The 19,171-nt window shown below is 34.4% G+C and overlaps 2 protein-coding genes and 1 long non-coding RNA gene across 3 annotated transcripts in view; 2 read left to right on the forward strand and 1 right to left on the reverse strand.

Moving 5' to 3' along the window:
- The window catches only part of LOC147394772 (uncharacterized), a 14,060-nt gene extending 9,815 nt beyond the window's left edge, over window positions 1–4,245 (forward strand). The window contains exon 2 of the long non-coding RNA XR_015181346.1: window positions 3,718–4,245. This is a non-coding gene — a long non-coding RNA (uncharacterized LOC147394772). The remainder of the gene's footprint in view (window positions 1–3,717) is intronic.
- Window positions 4,246–8,225: 3,980 nt separating this feature from the next.
- LOC147394773 (uncharacterized) lies at window positions 8,226–11,065 on the forward strand. The gene is made up of 2 exons (XM_086453650.1): window positions 8,226–8,706; window positions 9,514–11,065. Exons 1-2 carry the CDS (start codon window positions 8,632–8,634, stop codon window positions 10,609–10,611), a joined length of 1,173 nt encoding a protein of 390 aa, XP_086309776.1. The 5' UTR covers window positions 8,226–8,631; the 3' UTR covers window positions 10,612–11,065.
- Window positions 11,066–12,280: 1,215 nt separating this feature from the next.
- On the reverse strand, window positions 12,281–18,095 carry LOC147394774 (SUPPRESSOR OF GAMMA RESPONSE 1-like). The gene is made up of 6 exons (XM_086453651.1): window positions 17,935–18,095; window positions 15,499–15,631; window positions 14,851–15,037; window positions 13,576–14,075; window positions 12,879–13,166; window positions 12,281–12,757 (listed from the first exon to the last, which is right to left on the reverse strand). The coding sequence occupies exons 1-6, from the start codon at window positions 17,940–17,942 to the stop codon at window positions 12,704–12,706; spliced, it is 1,170 nt and encodes a 389-aa protein (XP_086309777.1). The 5' UTR covers window positions 17,943–18,095; the 3' UTR covers window positions 12,281–12,703.
- Between the last annotated feature and the right edge of the window lie 1,076 nt (window positions 18,096–19,171).

Consider the following 19,171-nt stretch of genomic DNA (forward strand, 5'->3'; position numbering starts at 1 on the left):
TGTATGAAATTTTATGCTTGTTTGGTCATTAAAAAATGTTACTTACAATTTATAGAGTATTGACAAGCCATATAATTGAATCGAATCAAATCGACTTTAGTCCGATTTGGGTTAGTTTGGTTCCAATGGAATTTGGTTCGATTTTGTTTCTTATTTAGTAGAACCAACCTATGTCGGTTCAATTCCAATTTGAGCTCAAACCGAACCAAGTTGCACACCTAGTAAATATGTAAAAGAATAAGAGTCGTGATGAATACACACATGGTTGGTACGCGGCTGACATGGTAAGGGGATAGAATTATAGATCTATTTCTTCGGGATACACATGAAAAAGATTTGTGGTTCTGTCTCCTTGCCACGTCAGCCACGTATAAAAATCGTGTGCATTCATCAGTATTCAAAGAATAATGATAATCTGACACCCCCACGTGGCATACTCCCCCACACCCTTAACGTGGCATGTGCTAGATCCATAATTTTTTTTTATCAGAATACACAACTACACATCCCCATAAATATATGTAGTTATGTATTCAGATGAAAATAATCGATGAAATGTTGAACATTGAAATTCCAAGGGACTTTTGCAAATTATTCACCAACTTGTATGGCATGTGAATTATTTGTCAAGATATTTTTATTTTTTAAAATTTTAACGATGCATCCGTACCTTTTTTATTTATATTTGTATGATGCACATTATTTATTAATTATTTGAAATTTTACTATGATCATGCCCCAACTAATATTTCAATTAAGATAACCTATAATTCCAAAAAATTCATGTTAATGCTCAAAATCAATGAGAAAAAAAATGATTGACTTTGGATTTTGAAATTAGTAGTTTCCCATCATCCTGATCCCATTTGAGAAATTAATAATCCATTTTTGTCACCCAACATGAAAGAGATAAATTTCTAAAAATTATAAGTTGACTGACGTCAATAAAGTCCAAAGAAAGGGTTGTAGCACATGTGCACTTAACCTTTAGAATTAGAACACATTATCAAAGTATATTAAAACCTCATGAGGAGAAAAAAGAGACTAAATAGATCTTTGAACTATGAAACCCAAGAAAGAGTTGTAGCTCATGTGCTCTTCCACTTGAAAATTGTTCTCAATGTATGGTAAATAATTGATGGGATAAGTTTACGTGAGTTATAAGAAAAATGCTAAACTGACTTCCTACGATACTGCAGTTATGTGGTAATGTGTACATAAGCATAAATGATTTTCTTTGAGATGCGAGTGAAAAACATATATCCATCATTTTCTCTTTTTGTTTTTGTTTTGTGTTTTGTGTTTTGTGGGTAAGATGGGATTGGACCTTAGACCTTTGCCCTTATGTTTATGGGTGTGATATATCAATTGACCTTCGATCTTGAATCTTAAACATAATTGATGCCAACATTTCATATTGGCTACCTTATAATAGTTTCAATTCTCGTGGATTTAGTATCAATTTTATCCTTTTAACTAAGGGTTAATCTTAGGGAGCTAACGTATTTGTCCTACATGTCGTGTATGTAAACACTTTTGTGTAACTCACTTAGTAATTTGGTCAAACACCTATTGGGTACTTAACCAAACACTTTATATGTTACATCTTACAAGACCTTGTTTGATAATGGCAATGAAGGGTAACCGAATTAATAGTAGTAAATGCAAAGAAGATAAACAATCACACAAAGAAAAGAGTAATAACACAATATCCACAACACGAGATTTTACATAATTCACCTAAAGACTACATTCACGGAAGTATGAGCGTTGGAGTTCGATTTCACTATGAAAAAACAGGACAAATCAATACAAGAATTCCCTTTATCGCTTAGATTCACCTTCTTCTACATCTCAATCTTCCCAAACCTTTCAACCTCGCCTCTCTTGAGTGTCTTTCTTTCTCTTCTCTCTTCTCTAATAAAGACTTAGACTTGAAATTAGACTTTTTATAATAAAAGAACAAAATCATTTCAAAAACACCACATAAGTGGATCATTTACATAAGTTACAAATCCAACCCAAAGTACCTTTGACCGACTCAATAATACACACACTTGGACTGTGCCTAATTGATTTTTGAGCCATACTTCAACGCTATATGACTTCAAAGTTTTAGATTGAACTGATTTTTATGAGGATGATCTCAATGGTGAGATTATACTCACAATAATTCAGTCCAATGCGAAACTTCTAATCCTATCAAAAGTGGTTTAGAATTATGAACCATTGATTTTCTACTGTTAATTTGTAAAACACTTTTAATTAAAGTTATAAAAGAAAATTATTTATTTTCCCCCCACCCAAAAAAACCAAAACCAGTTTGGTTTGGTTCTAATATCAGTTTCGATATTAAAAATCATCCAAATTCGAATCCGATTTTTTGGATGTGGATTCGGATTTCAACTATCCATCGACAGGCCCTACCCTGAACAATGTATGAGGAGGTGCAAACAGAAGTCAGTCCCATAAGTCGTTCATGTTCTTCCATCACAATTATTGCAGGGAATCTGATAGTGGCATTAATGGGTCTCCATCCCAATCTGGGTCAGCCCGTTATGGTCAGGGTTTGGGTTTAATTATTAATTCTATTTAGTTATCGGATCGAGTAAGCCTGTTTACTTACAGGACAAATTATGGGTTTTGATTGTAGGCCCGATGGGTGGCCCGGCCTTTTATTCTATATTAAAATACAATGAGTTGTGCTGGAGTAACATTGAAATATATATCGTGGGGGGCATTTCTGATGTGGATGTGTGTCAGAACCATAGATCTTTTCATCGAGATACGAAGCATCTATGATTCTGACACACATCCACGTCAGCAATGTCCCCCACGATGTACATTTTAATGTTACTTCAACATTATCCAAATACATTATATAATAGTTTTCTTATAAATTAATAACAATCCCCGGTAGTTTTTTTTTTAGAAATTAAGAGATTGTAAATTTGAAATAAGAGATGAAAATATGTTTGAAAGATCTAATAATCAAATATTATGTTTGATCAATCTATTGTTATTTAGTATGTTTTCAGAACAATTTTTTTTGTTCAGAACGGGCTCGGTCCAGCCCGACCCGCATTGACCCAAATGTAGGTCAACCGGGCTTGGACTAACGTTTTGTTTTTTAAGTCCAGTCTGATATTTAGATGGGTTGGGTTCGGACCTAAATTTTTAGTCTTAAAAAGCCTGGCCCATTTAGAGCTCGGTCCATTGACAGCCCAAAAGTTCTCTAGGAATGTATTGGTTCATCAGATCGGGAACATGATCAAGGAATAGTGATCTGATTTTTTAAGCTATTGAATTACAATTTCATTTAATTGTCCTTCAAATAAATCAGCCCATTCATGAATAATCTAATTTGTTAGGGGTATTTTTGGAAGTAAACAAAATCCTTTGGAGCAACTCACTTTTCTAAAATCAATTTTATTGGTAACACAATACAAATGGGTAACATGGTCTCTATTAGGGGTGCAAGTTAATTTAATTCAAACAGATAATCGAACCAAACCATGTATTTTGGATTGGTTTGGTTTGGTTTAGATTAAATACGGTTCGATTTCGGATTTAAATAATGGAAAACCGATGGATTTGATTCACTTCTCGGTTCAAACTTGATAAAAAAATCGAATCAACAATTATTTTTAAATAAAATATAATTTTTTTTTTTCTTTTTTAAAACTCTAACTCTACTCTCTCTTTCGTCTCTTGCAGCTGAGGCTACGGGTTGTTGGCAGCCTCTCAACTCTAGCGACCGGGGTCATCCTCTCTCTCTCTCTCTCTTTCTCTTACGACTGCTGGCATGCGGTTGCAGGTTACCTCTCAACTCCGACTGTCAGCGGATCTTCCTTCTCTCTCTCTCTCTCTTGCAATTTGCAAGACGTGCTGCTAGTGGCTAGCGACTACAGGCTGTCTCTCAACTCCGACGATCGACGAGTCATCTCTCTCTCTCTCTCTCTCAGAGTCACATTGGGTAGGGGGTAGGTAACAATGGAGATGGCCATGCGAACATTCTTCCCTGCAACTGGTCTCTTCTTCCATCATTTTTCTTATCTCCCTCTTCTGATCTTCTCCACTAATAATGGAGGTTTTAATGGCAGAGGCGACGATTGGAACAGTAATGGTGGTGGTAATAATAACAGTAACGGAAATGGTGATTTCTGCTAGAAATTGTTCTCTCCATTTGTAATCGTTAAAGAAGATATGTGTTTCCATAATTTTAATGATAAATTTGTGTAAAAATTTTTTTTTTTTTTTGCAACCTATAGAACCAAATCAAATTAAGGTATGTTTGGGTTGGTTCGATTATAGATCAAATCGATTCGGTTATGGTTCCCATATAATGAAATCGATTTTAACCGATCCGGTTCTGATTTTGCTCTAAACCCAATCAACCCAAATCAAGTTGCACCTCAAGCCTCTATCAAGTAATAATGATGGTAAGTGAAAATATCAAAATTTAAGATCTCAACATGAAATTACTCCAAATGATAGACTTGTCAATGTAATTTAACCCAAAGAATATTCTTTATTTGGTTCGACGTCTCATTCCCAGACGAAGTTTCTACGAAGGTGGGAGGACTGCTAATGTGATTGGTAGACCATCATCGCAATTGTGACTTCCACACCCCCCACATATGCGGACAACTCGTACGTGTATGTCCGACCCAAAATTCCCACCTTTCTACAACTGTTTCTTTGCCACGTGGAAACTTTTTATACTTTTACAGGAGATCGAACTTCAATGCGCACAAGTCACATAAAGACACTAATCTTTCAATAAATTTCTAACAAACATAGTTTGAAATATTGACCTTTTAAAAGACACATGTCGCAAGTTGTATACCTTACAGGAATTGTGGCAACCTAAGATTGCTTGTCCACGTGTGTTACGAAAATTTATTAGAGGTAATCTTATGTGTGAAGGGTAAATACGTAACATAAATTATTTTTTTCTATGATTCAAAGACAGATATTTTTCAAAAGTGTAATAATCTGATTACCCACGTGACATACTCAATCAACCTTGGGATACACGATTCCCTCGGGATACACTTTTTATAGGGATGTATACTTGTGTATCCTTGAAGAGCATAGATCTACGGTTCCTGATGTTTAAATACAAAATCCAATAATAATTATCTCGAAAATAATATTTAATTATTAGATTCTACATTTACTTAGTCAAGATCGTGTGTTATTTCTTGAGTCTAATTGGATCTATTTGTTGATCCATAAGTCATCGAATCCCAGTTGGGTAGCTCCCAAACCATACCTAGAGTTTGTAATTTCTTGAACGAGAAAAAATTATAGGACTAATGTTTTTCTAATTTGAAATAAACATTTTATGGATTTGATAAATAATATTTATGCATATGATCGACATATGTAGCTAGCCTGTTGGATATGCCGTTGCCCGAAGCATAAGTTAGGAATATTCTATCAATAAGGAGAGAAAGAGATGTTGATTGATACATAATTTTGAAATATTGATAAACTAATTGCTATCATCACCCTTCCCTAATGATGACCGACGGTGGATGACCCTTAGTGTTAGTTTATTTGGAAAAATAAATAAATAAAACATTTATTATTAACGGGAGGAGAATAAATAATCACAATCGAACAGAAAACTGATTGGATTGTTGAAGAATAATTGATGAAATGACAAACACTGAAATTCCAAGGACTTTTGTAAATTATTCACCAACTCGTACGACAAGTGAATTATTTGCCAATATTTTTTTTTTTTTTTTTTTAATTTAGATGACTTATCTACTATAACTTAAATATTAAGCATTCAAAGCTCCAAGCTCAGGGCTTGTCAAAAAAAGTAATAAAATATTTGGGAGTCTAAGATCGATCCATATGGATTGAAGTGTAACCAAAATTATGGATTATGAAATTTAAAAGGGAACTAAAACCACTAAATTTGTAAAAAAAATTCTAAAATTGAAAATTAAATTTAATCAAATTAGAAAAAAATGAAATGAAATTTGGAGAAAAATTATTAAGGATTAAAGATTCACCACAAATTATAAAAGATATTTTTGTTGAATTTTTATAGCTCAATTAAATTTGAATAAATATTTTATTTAATCAAAAAATCTAAAATTGATATTCGCCCCAATTAAGTTTTTGTACAAATAAAGAATTTATCAATTATTGTTGTCAACAAATTTTATACCTTAATTTACTATAGGAAATTCGAAACATATGATGTAACTGGATATACATTAGATCAATGAATTGTAGAAGTATATTAGTTAGATAAAATTCAATCAAATACTAAAATAATAAATTCAAGAAGATTAAAATATTAATTTATTAATAAAAAATTTAATACAATCTATGGCTTCCTTTCTCACATTAACATAGCTTTTAGTCAATATTCTTAAAATATAACATTCTTTTATGACTAAAACAAATAATAAAATTAAAAAGAAGGTTGGAAGATGTGATTATAATCCGATTTCTTCTTCACTTTGAGTTCATCTTCGATCCTTCATTTTGCATTCTTAGTTATTGATTTCTTAGACAAATCCAAAAGAAATTGAATAAATTTTAGAGAAAATGGTGAAAAATGAATTTTCATTATAATCACGAAATATGAGTGTTAACCAAAAGATTTTGAAGATAATAATGATTTGAGACTAGGATTTTTGGAGAAGAGATTAAATAGAAGAAAATAAAATATAAAGAATGAGAGATTCCATGAGATTAGGAAAATATGGGGAGATGGATTTAGGGAGAGAATATGAGCATATGGAATATAGATGAAGGGGATAAGACAATATGGAAGGATAGAGGAGAGAGAAAACTTATAAAAAACGAAAATGAGAGAAAATAGAGAAGAGAGAGAAATTAGTTGGATTTTAAACTAGTACATACAAATTGGGGAGATAATCTCTTTTTGTAATTTTTCTTCTTTCTTTGACTCATGTCCCTTTTTTCAAAATTATTTCGTCTCTTTAACTATTTAATGCATCTAAAAACCCATTTTAAACTTGTTTTTTCCACTTCAAGCCTCTCAAATTTACAATCATAAAATTAGTCAATTAAATTTTAAATAATCAAATTAATATAAAATTATGATCATAAACTATCTGTACATATTTATTTATATTTGTACGATACATATTATTTATTAATTATTTGAAAATTTACTATGATCGTGCCTCAACTAATTTTTCAATTAAGATAATCTAAAATTCCAAACCCACTGGGTGCATATTTGGATGAGGACATTTCTTGTCAATGCTCAAAATCAATGAAAATATTATTACGTTTTGATTTTAAAATTATTAGTTTTCCAATATCTTGATCCCATTTGAGAAATTAATAATCTATTTTGCCCAAAAGTCATTTGTCACCCAATATAAAAAGGTTAAATTTCTAAAAAATTATAACTTGATTAACATCAATGAAAAAGTCCAAAGAAAGGGTTGTGGCACATGTGCACTTAACCTTTAAAACACATTATCAAAGTATGTAATATTAAGTCACTTAGCAAAACCATATCAAGGAAGAAGGAGAATAAATAGAACTTTAGACTATGAAACCCGAGAAAGGGTTTGTAGCTCATGTGCTCTTTCACCTAAAAATTGCTCTCAATGTAAGGTATTTTATTGATGGGATAAGCTTATGTGAGTCTCTTAATACCATTTCATAAATAGTTTAGATTAGTTCATGAGCGTGATATATCAATTGATCTTCGATCTTAAACTCTAAAATTGATTTTCTAACCCACCCCCCTCTGACGTACACTCCCATCATGACCATTTGCTTTGGGATATGCAGAACCATAATTCTTTTTCTTATGTATCCCGAGGCAAATGATCTAAGGTTCTGTGATGGGGGTGTGGGGGGTATTGTCAGGGGGAGTCGTCGGATGATCTCGACTCCAATTTTAATACTTTTAACTAAAGCAACTCGACACTCGAAACAAGCCCTAACTATTAAATCAACCAATAGAAGATTTTTTCAATATGAGAAGAAATCACAATGAGTATTTTTTATAAGAAATACTCTTTCGTTTGACCAAGTCTAAGAAACGCGTGGGGACCCAGTCTCAGACATTAAATGTCCAAAATACCCTTTTTCATGTATTATATTAATCAAATAATGAAAGGCTTTGCGATTAAGATGGGCAAATAAAATATTTTATTAGGGTTTTAAAAGGGCCTTTGTTACTTGGCTTAACTACCATGCCTTACAGAGAGGCAACAGTTTTCTAAACTTAAGATTCTGGTTGGTTTATTTTTTAAATTTTTAATAAAAATATCTTAACTTTTTGTTTTTTCTTGAAAATATTTTTAAATTTATTTTAGTGTTTTTAAAGGTTTTTTCTGATTCTCTTTGTTTCGTTTTGTGGACCTGTAAAGGAGAAAAAAACACCGAACGGCTATAATCTGTTTCATCTCTCTGAGAGAGAGAGAGAGAGAACCAAGAGCCAAGAATCGGTAGCGTTTTATAGGGTTTGTGGTCAAGTCTTTGGATGGGCCGTTGACCTTCTTTTGTTTGAAGGTTTGATCTGGATGCAACTGTGATATTGCAGAGGAGGAGATAAAGAGAGTAAAAAAATAGGGTGGAATAAGTTAAAAAAAACTGATTTTTATGTAAAATCTGATGTTCATTATGCCTGAAGGAGTGTATTATTGCTCGAAGAAGACAGATGATATCTGTGGTGATGTTTGTGGACAGGTATTTTCTCAAATTTCCTTCTTGTTTATTTTTTATTTTTTATAGATCTACTTTTCTTCTATTTAATTGGGTATGTTTCATTTCGATTTCTTTTTAATTAATGATTAATGGGTTTGTTTGTTTTTGTCTATTTAATTCTCCTAATAATATGTTTGATGATCATGAAAGCGCCTATGATCTTTGTGGTGTTTTTTCCTTCCTAATTTAGATATGAATTGTTGTCTCAACGAGGGAAAAACTTCATTCTGGGATCGGGTTTCCTTAATTTTGTTAAAAAGGGATATTATATTTCAGGGGAATTAAGACTTTTGGGTTTGAATCATGAGATAGTTGATTTCAGAAAAGGGTAATGCCTAACTGTGCTTTTCTGTTCCAAAAGATCCGATTTTTGGGCATTTTCCCATTTTTTTTATATTTTGACTGCTAGAATGAATGGTTTTGGGCTGATAAATGTATTTGCTAACAGATGGTCTTATTGAAGATGCTGTTCTTGAGTTTGAAGAAAATAAAACCATTCCTTTGATCTTATTTTTATAAAATTCAATTATGTTTGTGAATATTTCTTTGTTTAATTTTTATGGGTCTCTTATTGAAGATGCTGTTCTTGATTTTGAAGAAAAAGAAACCATTCCGTGGGGAATTTTTTGACATTTCTAATAAGCTGTTTAATAGTTGGCATATTGAATTGTATACAGAATGGGCAGGTTTATCTTTTTTTATTTTTATCAAAATTCAATTCTGTTTGTGTACATTTCTTTTGTTAATTATTATGGGTTTGTAAGAAATTATGTTCTTTTTAATCTACAGGAGGCTCGAGGGGCTTTGAGCATGTCGAGAGTTCGCTGCATTCTACGAGGCTTGGATTTCAAAGCCTTCATCCTTCTGTTTGTCCTTGTTCCAACATGCATCCTTGGTGTCTATTTGCACGGGCAGAAGATCTCATACTTTCTACGGCCGATATGGGAATCTCCACCCAAACCCTTTTACAATATCCCACACTATTACCATGAAAATGTGTCGATGGAGAACCTCTGCAAGCTTCATGGGTGGAATATTCGTGAATCCCCAAGGCGTGTCTTTGATGCAGTGTTGTTCAGTAATGAGCTAGAAATCCTTACCGTTCGATGGAATGAGTTGTACCCTTACATCACTCAGTTTGTTCTCCTTGAGTCAAATTCGACTTTCACTGGCTTGCCGAAGCCGCTAGTTTTCACAACCCATAGAGATCAGTTCAAATTTATTGAGCCACGGCTGACTTACGGAACCATTGGGGGGAGGTTTAGAAAGGGAGAGAACCCATTTGTCGAGGAGGCGTATCAGCGTGTAGCATTGGATCAGCTCCTTAGAATTGCCGGTATATCTGACGATGACTTATTGATAATGTCTGATGTTGATGAGATCCCAAGTGGACACACGATTAATCTTCTAAGATGGTGTGATGAAATCCCTCCGGTCCTCCATCTTCAACTTAAGAACTACTTGTACTCTTTTGAGTTTCCCGTAGATAATAAGAGTTGGAGAGCTTCAGTCCATAGGTATCAGATGGGTAAGACTAGGTATGCACATTATCGGCAAACCAACTATATATTGTCAGATTCAGGGTGGCACTGCAGCTTTTGTTTCCGCTACATTAGCGAGTTTATATTTAAGATGAAAGCCTATAGTCATGTTGACCGTGTGAGGTTCTCTCGTTACTTGAATCCCAAAAGAGTTCAGGATGTAATCTGTAGAGGGGCTGACCTATTTGACATGCTTCCCGAAGAGTACACATTCAAGGACATCATTGGAAAGTTAGGACCTATTCCTCATTCTTATTCAGCTGTTCATCTTCCAGCATATATTTTGAATAATGCAGATAAATATAAATTCTTCTTGCCCGGGAACTGCAAAAGAGAAATTGGCTAAGTGTCAGTGACAGGTCTTCGAGTATCTGCTTTGTGTAACAATTGGTGGTGTGGCATGTTTAAACACCCTTGGTTGGGTTCTTCGACCTTTGATGACTTTAGTATGGTACTGAATGCGGATAGACTAAATTGATGCCATTCTTTAGTGAAAGATTGGGCATTGGAGGCATATTGGTATTTGATTTCTTCCAAGGTGAGTGCCAAATGAGGAGCTTGGCATGGGGAGGCAGCCAAGTCGTAGAAATCCCGAAGTCGATGCAGAGAACCTGAATATCACTTCTTGCAGGAATGGAATTATCCCCTAAATGCAAGAAAAAAAAATGATATCAAAAAAGGGAAATAATTGTAACATTCCTGAGCATTTTCATACCAGGGATATTGTTTTCTCGAGACTAATTTATTCATGTATTCTTGATTTGTATGATCTAATTCCTTTTGGATCTCCATGATGATAATGCTGATTTATTCTTGCAGCTTTTGAGTTTTGGTCACATGGTAAATTTTTGCTATGAAAATGGTGGTCTTGTTTTTGTCTAAACATGCCATTTTTTATTTTGTAAAATTGTCTGACAATTATTTACTCACATTCATCATTTCCAAAATTGTTTGGACTGATGAACAAATTGACTCTAAAGTAAGAGATTAAATCTGAAAACACATGTATTTTCATTGATGCCTCTAATTTTGGTGTTAGTATTAATATAATCTTAACTCTTTATTGATTAATTTCTGGAAGTTTTATATATTTTGAGGTTGGTGTGTCTGAGTACGCATTCTTCCACTCTGATAGAATTCATGCCTATACCTTGGTTACACTGCTTGAAAAATACCATCAAAGTTAGTTTGACAGGTTATGCTTTTCTCTGTGTTAGCCTGTTGTAATGGCTTTGGCCTCAGCCTTGAAATTGGTCACACTACTGATGAGTATAGTAACAGTGAAAGATGGTTTGCTTGTAGACAGATGTGTTGGTGATTATTTAACCTACGATGCATGCCTAGATATGGATAGGAGGGCTGGTATTGGAAAAGATATCACGATCCTTCATTCCCAAAATAATGAATATAGATATGGATATGAGTATCCCATCCATGTTTCTCTAATTTTTAGAATTTTTTAAGCATAAGTTTTCAGTAGTATAATTTGTTTTATAGAAGTATTCATGCAGTGTTCTATACTATAGTATCATGTCATGTTAGTATGGTATGGAGTGTTATATATATTACATTCTTATGTTGTTTCTTATATTCCTTCTCAGCTTGAGGCCAGTGTTATATGATCCTATTATGTAGTAGGCTGTAGTTGTAGTCTTATGACTCCTTCCAGTTTATTAATCCGAATTCGATACAGCAATTATGTTTAATCGCATTATTTAAAATACAAAAAATAATCCAATTTTTGGAGGCCTATGGTTATTACTACGACCGTTTGTACTTTGGTTCATTGTTAATTTATGATTATATGATAATGGCTTCATGTTATTCTTGGGTTCAGCCCATCCATGAATGAAGTAGTACTTTGATATAGAATATATTTTAAATATGAAACCACAATTCAAGCTCATGTCCATTGTACAAAGCCATTCATTTAATGTTCAATACATGGCAACCAAAATTTCTAAACACAAGCAACAACAATCACCAGAAGAGCAGTGTGATTTGGTATGGGCTCCTGCATATTACAAAAACACCAGAAGACACAGAAGTAGAACCCAAATGAACGATCTGAAAAAAGATCACAAACATCATTGCTGCCCTTTTCTGCATGGCTGTGCCATACATGATCCTTTTCGTCGACCTTTGACAACACCCCAACAAAACACTCATTACCACACATAGCTTGAAAGAGTCTGCTACGGGCTCCAAGCATTAGAGTTTGATAGTTTGGTAAACTCTATAGAACTCCCTCAGCCTTCATTCTACTTCAAAGCTTTGTAGAAGCCTTGTGACTTGGGAAAAGCTGAGGAAAGCAAAAGTCCTTGACCCCTAGAATATTTTTCATCCACAACTACATGGTGGAAGAAGTTCAGGGTTGTCAACAAAATTGGGCCTACATTGCCCATTCACAGAGAGCTTTGGCACGGCAGTCCATTTCTCTATAATCGGTCTAACCAACTCGTAATACTTTCTTGGGAACCAAACTGCAAATCCTGCAATGAAAAGAAAAGAAAGTCAAATATGCAGTAGAAGATGTGTAGTAGGTCGACCATCACCCAAATGGGCACCTTAAGACTTCCGCTTGATTGAAAAGGGGCAAGAGATGAAACTTACTGCAAGGTCAGAGATTCCACAGGCGGTGTTGGTATCTCCTTGGATCATGTCATTCTTGTTGCGACCAAAGTCCAAGAAAGAAGGGTCATATTTTAGTCCCGACTCATTGATAGGAGCATAAGAGTCGAGAATCTCATTGCATAACAGTGAGACATCCACCACGGCATTCGGATCAAGATCCTCAACAGCTTGAGATTCACCTGCCCACCATAGAGGATCCACTTCCTTGTCCTTGAGATGAACATTTGCGCAAGGGGGTTGAGGTTCTTCCAAGATGAGCTCTGCATCCTATTCCACATAAAAACAATTTCAGTTGAGTCTATATATTGAAATAATATGTTATGAGCAACCTAATTGCATCAAGAACAACCCACAATAAAGGTTGGATTCCCCTCCAAACTCATGCACACACACATGCGTGTAGTGTCCCAGAGCCCATTAAGGTCTTCAATTGAGGGTTGTTCTTGAGAAAATTTTAGATGGATTGTTTTGGGGAAAGCAGGCAGGCCTCACGTTTGGGGAAAAAGAAGCACTGACATACTAAAAAATATCATATTTTATATATTCGGATGTGTGTCTCATGCCTCGAAAACTAGCGCAGGTCACAGGGATTTGTGTTAGAAGTTTGGAGTGTGACATCAACTTCCAAGAGAAAATACCATTTCTACCTTGAAAACTAACACAAGTTGGTAACTACCTGGGCAGCCAAGTTGTGTACATTTTCTTCATCTTCCTCATCAAGTAAAGCACGCTTTCCGGGTCGAGATGGATTGGGGGTGTATGTCTTGGGGGTGCTTGGGCTAGCTCGGGATGCCATCATAACTGATTCTTCAACAACAGGATCTCCATCAGTCTTGTCAGTCTGCTTTGGTTGTTGGTAGAAAATCTTTGAAACCACAAATCCACCCTCCTCTTCATCTTCTTTCATCCCGAGATGGTACTGATGCATCACCCAATTGGACTTCTCTGGCTTGGACCCCTTTTTGGAACTTTTATAAAGAACCATTATTTTCTTCCAACCCTTATGAACCCCATTTTCTATCACGGCCTTGGTTTTACCCGTCTTATGCCAGCGGACATGATCTGTCGTTGAAGTACTACCCTGAACATGGATCTTGCGGCGCTTACGATGACCTGTTGCATATGCCCTTGATGTCCTATGGAAGAAATGGACACTGTTTCCATCTTTCTCGGCACCTAAAGCAAAATCATGCGATAAAAAAAAACAAGGTCTGGTCATTTCGACTCTGAAGTCAACCAAGTCATCTTGACTGAACCCAACCAACACAAGTCAAACAGAATTTGGTTCATCACAAGCAACTCAAAAACTTTGATCAAGGTGAGAGTGGCAACACTAAATTTTTAATATTCAAATAGACAGTCTAATGGATGCATTTTTTGTTCTTGGGAGAAAAATCAGTAACATGTCCCATCCATTTTTTATGCTTAAAATATATTCCAAATTTGCTTGACTTAAAAAAAAATCATTGAACTTAAATTGAGATAGCTGCTATTGGCACCCCAACTTTTATTATTACACCCCAATTTCTTAAATTATTTATCACCCCCAAATTAAAGTTTAAAGTATTCTCTTCAGTACCAAGTTTTGGCTCAAATTATAATCTCAACATTATAACACTTTCAAACAATTTCAGTAGTTTATAATTATGATTAGGCTGATAAAAATCCGAAACCCACAAAATAGAAATCTAGCAGACAAAAATGAGAGACCTTCTATTGGCACCCCAACTCTTACTTTTTCTCAACCATTCATTTATATTCTTTATTTTTAATTGGGGTGTAATAAGTACACACGTTTGGGTGCCATTAGCAGCTTTCTAAATTAATACTTAATAGACTTGAATTGGAAGACTCAAAGAATTATTCGAGTCTTTCAGCACTGAATAAGATGGCATGGAGTGAGCAAAAACGAAAGAAAAAAAAAAAAGTAGCAATCAGGAAGCTCCCTCACCAGGAAGATTTTCAGGGTGGGTAGAGCAGATACCCTCATCGTCTTCAATTGTTGGGATGAACTCATCAATAAACAAATGGGGCTTTGAATTCCCTTTTCCAACTTTTCCCGCTAAATGCTCTACAAGCTCTATATCGGACGGCTTGAACTTCACACCAGCAGGGAGGCCTGGCCATTCGAGAGAAACCTGAGATGATAACGTCCACCACAGAAATATTTAAGGTTCATGACAGACATAACTAAGAAAGACTTCATTAAATCCCCAAGTCTTCTGCAATTGTCCAATTACCATCACATAAAATTTTATATATTGAAGTTGATATCATCCATATTCAAGAAGAGAAAGTCTAATATTCCAATATGGATTGTAATGGTGCAAATTATCCATCCTCAGTTCCAAGAAGAGAAAATCTCAAAGGTGTGTGAAGGTTTGAATAGTTTTAAAAAGAAAAGTATTCTATGCATAGTGAAGGAAAAAACAAATCAATCGATGGCATCCTCTTAAATGGTTGACATTAAGTAAGGTTCTTTAAAATATCACGATATGAACAAGAGCTCCATAAGAAAAGCCAATCTTATCATGAAAATCTGATGCTTAAGGATAAGAAGGTGAGAGCATATTAAACTACAAATAAACTATTATCTTACATCACTGTTGTCTATACGATGATAGCAATTAGGGCACTCCCGATTTGCTCCCAAGTCTTTGGATGGATATGTAGGGAGCTGAATGGCATTTTTCACTTTCTTTGCGATCCCTCTACTATCAATAAGCCAACTCCTGCAACAATAATGTCTCATAAATAGTAAGAGAATGCCCAAAATCAAGAAAGAGAACTGTTTTAAAAAATAAGCGACAGCAAGGAAACATCAAGTGCAAATGAGAGAGCATACCATATGATCAAGCAAGAGTCAATATAAATGTTGAAGAATGTATTATTATGTATACATCAGAAAGCTAAAACAATTCGGCTAGTAGAAAATAAATAAAACAAAATTCATCCATCCTTGGAAAGAACTGACACAAGATTTCCATTCCAACAAATATCTAGAAACTGGCCAAGACGCGACAAGGCTTTCCCATTTATCAACCAATGGGAAAGAATGATATGTCTGCTCCAATACATGATCACGACTCCTAGGACTTCTCCTGACGTTTCCATTTAACATTGTTTTGATAGGTTTAAGTGTGAAGGCAGAGTTTTGAACTTTAATCCCAGGTGTATGGTGTACTAACACGCACCTTCTCATGTTACATTTTTATTAACACTTCCACCATAGTTTATAAGGAAGGGATTAGTAGGAAGTAACCATTGTCACAAAGTTGCAATACTGTTTTAAAATGGCAATGAAAGACTTCAGGAAAAAGGGAAAAATAATAACATATAAAAAAATTATACTAGAAGTTATGAAAAATGTATGTGTGTGTATATACACTCACACACACACTCTTTAACATATTTTTGAGCAACGAAACACACTACTGAATACTGATGCATGACAACATGTTTTCAGACATAATTATACATATTATGATGCTAAAAAAAGTTTAATCATCATATATTTTGAGCAAAATAAAAAATATATTGAAAAATGTAAAATCATAACACCAATGCAGTATCATCAAATCCCAATGAGACTACATTTATGAATTATCAAAGCCTATGTTATGTATCAAATTCAAATCCCATATTAACAACATTCATGAACCAAATCACAAACAACCATAAGGCAACAAAAAATGTGTTCAAATTATTATTATTATTATTTTGAAAAAAAAGCGGGAAAACGTAAAAACATGTGTTTTTTACTCATTTAAATTGTTAGAGATACAAAACATGTTTTAAATGGGACTTTTTCAAACAAAAAATTAAAAAAAAAAACACAGTTTTTATGACTATGGAATTTGCCTATAGAACCCAGAAACTGGAAATGACTCTAATCACCAACCAATCATTTTCCTAATATGTGATCCTATTTACCTACTTGAAACTCATTCATCTAGAATCTTACATAATTTTCCCAAGACCATGAACCTTGATTCCGACTTAAAACCCTTCATTTCCGCATCCTATCCATGCCACCTTATAAACAAAGAATGACTCTCCATGAAACAACAGACTACACCCAGAATGTCTGGGACCAACTCCACAACTATGCCCTATTTATGAGGTTAGATACTTAAAACATCCTAGCATCTGTTCTCCCAAAATTTTCAAAATGCCAAGCTGCCCTGTATATACTATTATATGGTACATCTCGACATTCTCCTACCACTTAGTAACAAATTTCTTTGAATTATCTCCAACCTATCAGCAATGTAAGCAGTGATCCCAAAGCCTATACGAAGGACAGAGTTTGGAGAGTGACCTTCATGTGGGAAATACAACTTTTAATAGACAGAGTGTCTCATCCAATAGACTATTTCCCTTTATGAATTTTATCTGTGATTATGTTCAGGTGTGGGTTGGGAAGTTGCTTCAAGTATAAGCATTTTATATGATCAATACGAGTGACGTTACCCACATAATTCGCTTGGTTATTCTATTAAAAACTCCTAAAATCAATTTCTTATTGCAAATTTCATGTCTAGAAAGAACTATAATCTCTTCATTAAATTATTCAACACAATGAAATTCAGGATACATTTATATCCCCCTTCAACAGTACCAAATAAGAAGGAAACTCATCACACATTAAATATGGGTACCTCCCAATTTTTTTTTTTACTTAAATCAAGAAATAACATCTTCCCCTTAAATGGGTATCTCAAACAAACATTCAAAAATCAACTACATGGCCTTCTCCCCATTTGGTCTTTTAATCTAACCTTAAAATCCAAAAAAATAAAAAAAATAAAACAAGATGATGCAACCCTTATTATAGAAAATAAGCCAAATTTCAACTAAGGTTTCTACTCTTTACTACCAAAATCCAGCGCATATTATACAACCCATGAGAGATTCAAACAAAACCCATAACTAATCTTGAGGAGATTCATAGAAACCCAAACAACACTACTAATAACCCATTAAGAATACAGGAAGCTTGAATCTTAATAGAGAAGAATTTGGGTGATCTTACCTTGCCATCTGTTTAGAGAGGAAGAGAAGGCCAAGATGAAAGACATAAGAGACTGTGAAGCTACTTCGTTTAGTCCACAACTCCACTCGGTTAAGTTAAATGCGAGCGGGAAACAAGTTTGGGGCCCGTTGTAAGAGGCTCGGACTCAAAAGTCAGGTTCGGACAGAGAATCTCATTTTGACTAGGCCACTAACCACCAGGTCTGACTACCGAGCCGTTGACGAAACCAAGGTCCGAACCTAGGGTTTGGTTCGGAAGCTGGTTTTTTTTTTTTGTTGAAAATTCTCGAGTGTTATATTTTGTTGGATAATTCACATACCCCTCCATATTTTGTTAAATATTTCAGATATCCCTCCCCCGTGTTTTCAAATTGAAGGCATGCTCCTTGACCTTAGACTACACAAAATGACTAAAAGAACATGACATAAAAGCCCTCATCTTCAAACTCTCACCATAATCCGTATATAACTTCGTGTAATGATTTTTAACACAATTGACATGTACCTTGCAATAATTGATGAATTTTTTCTCTCGAGATGATGTGTAATTGAGTATCTCAAGAGAATAAATCTATGATTCTTGTACCTGCTACGTCAATGAGTTTTTGAGTTACCCTATCAAGTTGAGTTACTAAATTAGCACTCTATAATTTTTTCCATTCAAAATTCCATTATCTTACGATTCTTCAAAAATCTATCACATTAATGAGGTTTGAAGGTGGGAGGTAGAATCTTAAGATCGAAGACATCTGTACAACTAAAAAAAAAATACCCTAAAGACTTAAGATATGATTGGTTCAAGAATTTTTGACTTTTTATTTAAAGGTAGAAGATGAGGTATTTTAGGTCATTTTCTATTAGTCCTCTTGAGTAGATTGAGGTCAAGGGTATGTAATAATTACAAGGGTATCTGAAATATTCTAAAAAACATGGGGGGGGCATGTCTGAATGGACTAATTTGTTTCATGGAGAAACGCGCTTTAGGATGGTAAAAGTGAGACAGATTGGTTAACTTCCTTCCCAAGTTTTAGCTAAAGAAGGATTCGTTAAGGAACGTTTGATGATCGAGTTCACACGTGTACATATACTAACGTTAGGATCAATTTGGGGACACACGTGTGTAGCATGCAATTATTATGATCCACTACGTGATTGAAGGATCTCATATTTGAGATTTGATGGAATTGTTAGACTTGTGAGGCCAACTTGCCATCGTTATTCAAAGATTTGGGATTAGA

Source organism: Akebia trifoliata, chromosome 9 (genome assembly GCF_017979445.1).
Source record: "Akebia trifoliata isolate Shusen 1 chromosome 9, ASM1797944v1, whole genome shotgun sequence".
Lineage (NCBI taxonomy): Eukaryota > Viridiplantae > Streptophyta > Magnoliopsida > Ranunculales > Lardizabalaceae > Akebia > Akebia trifoliata.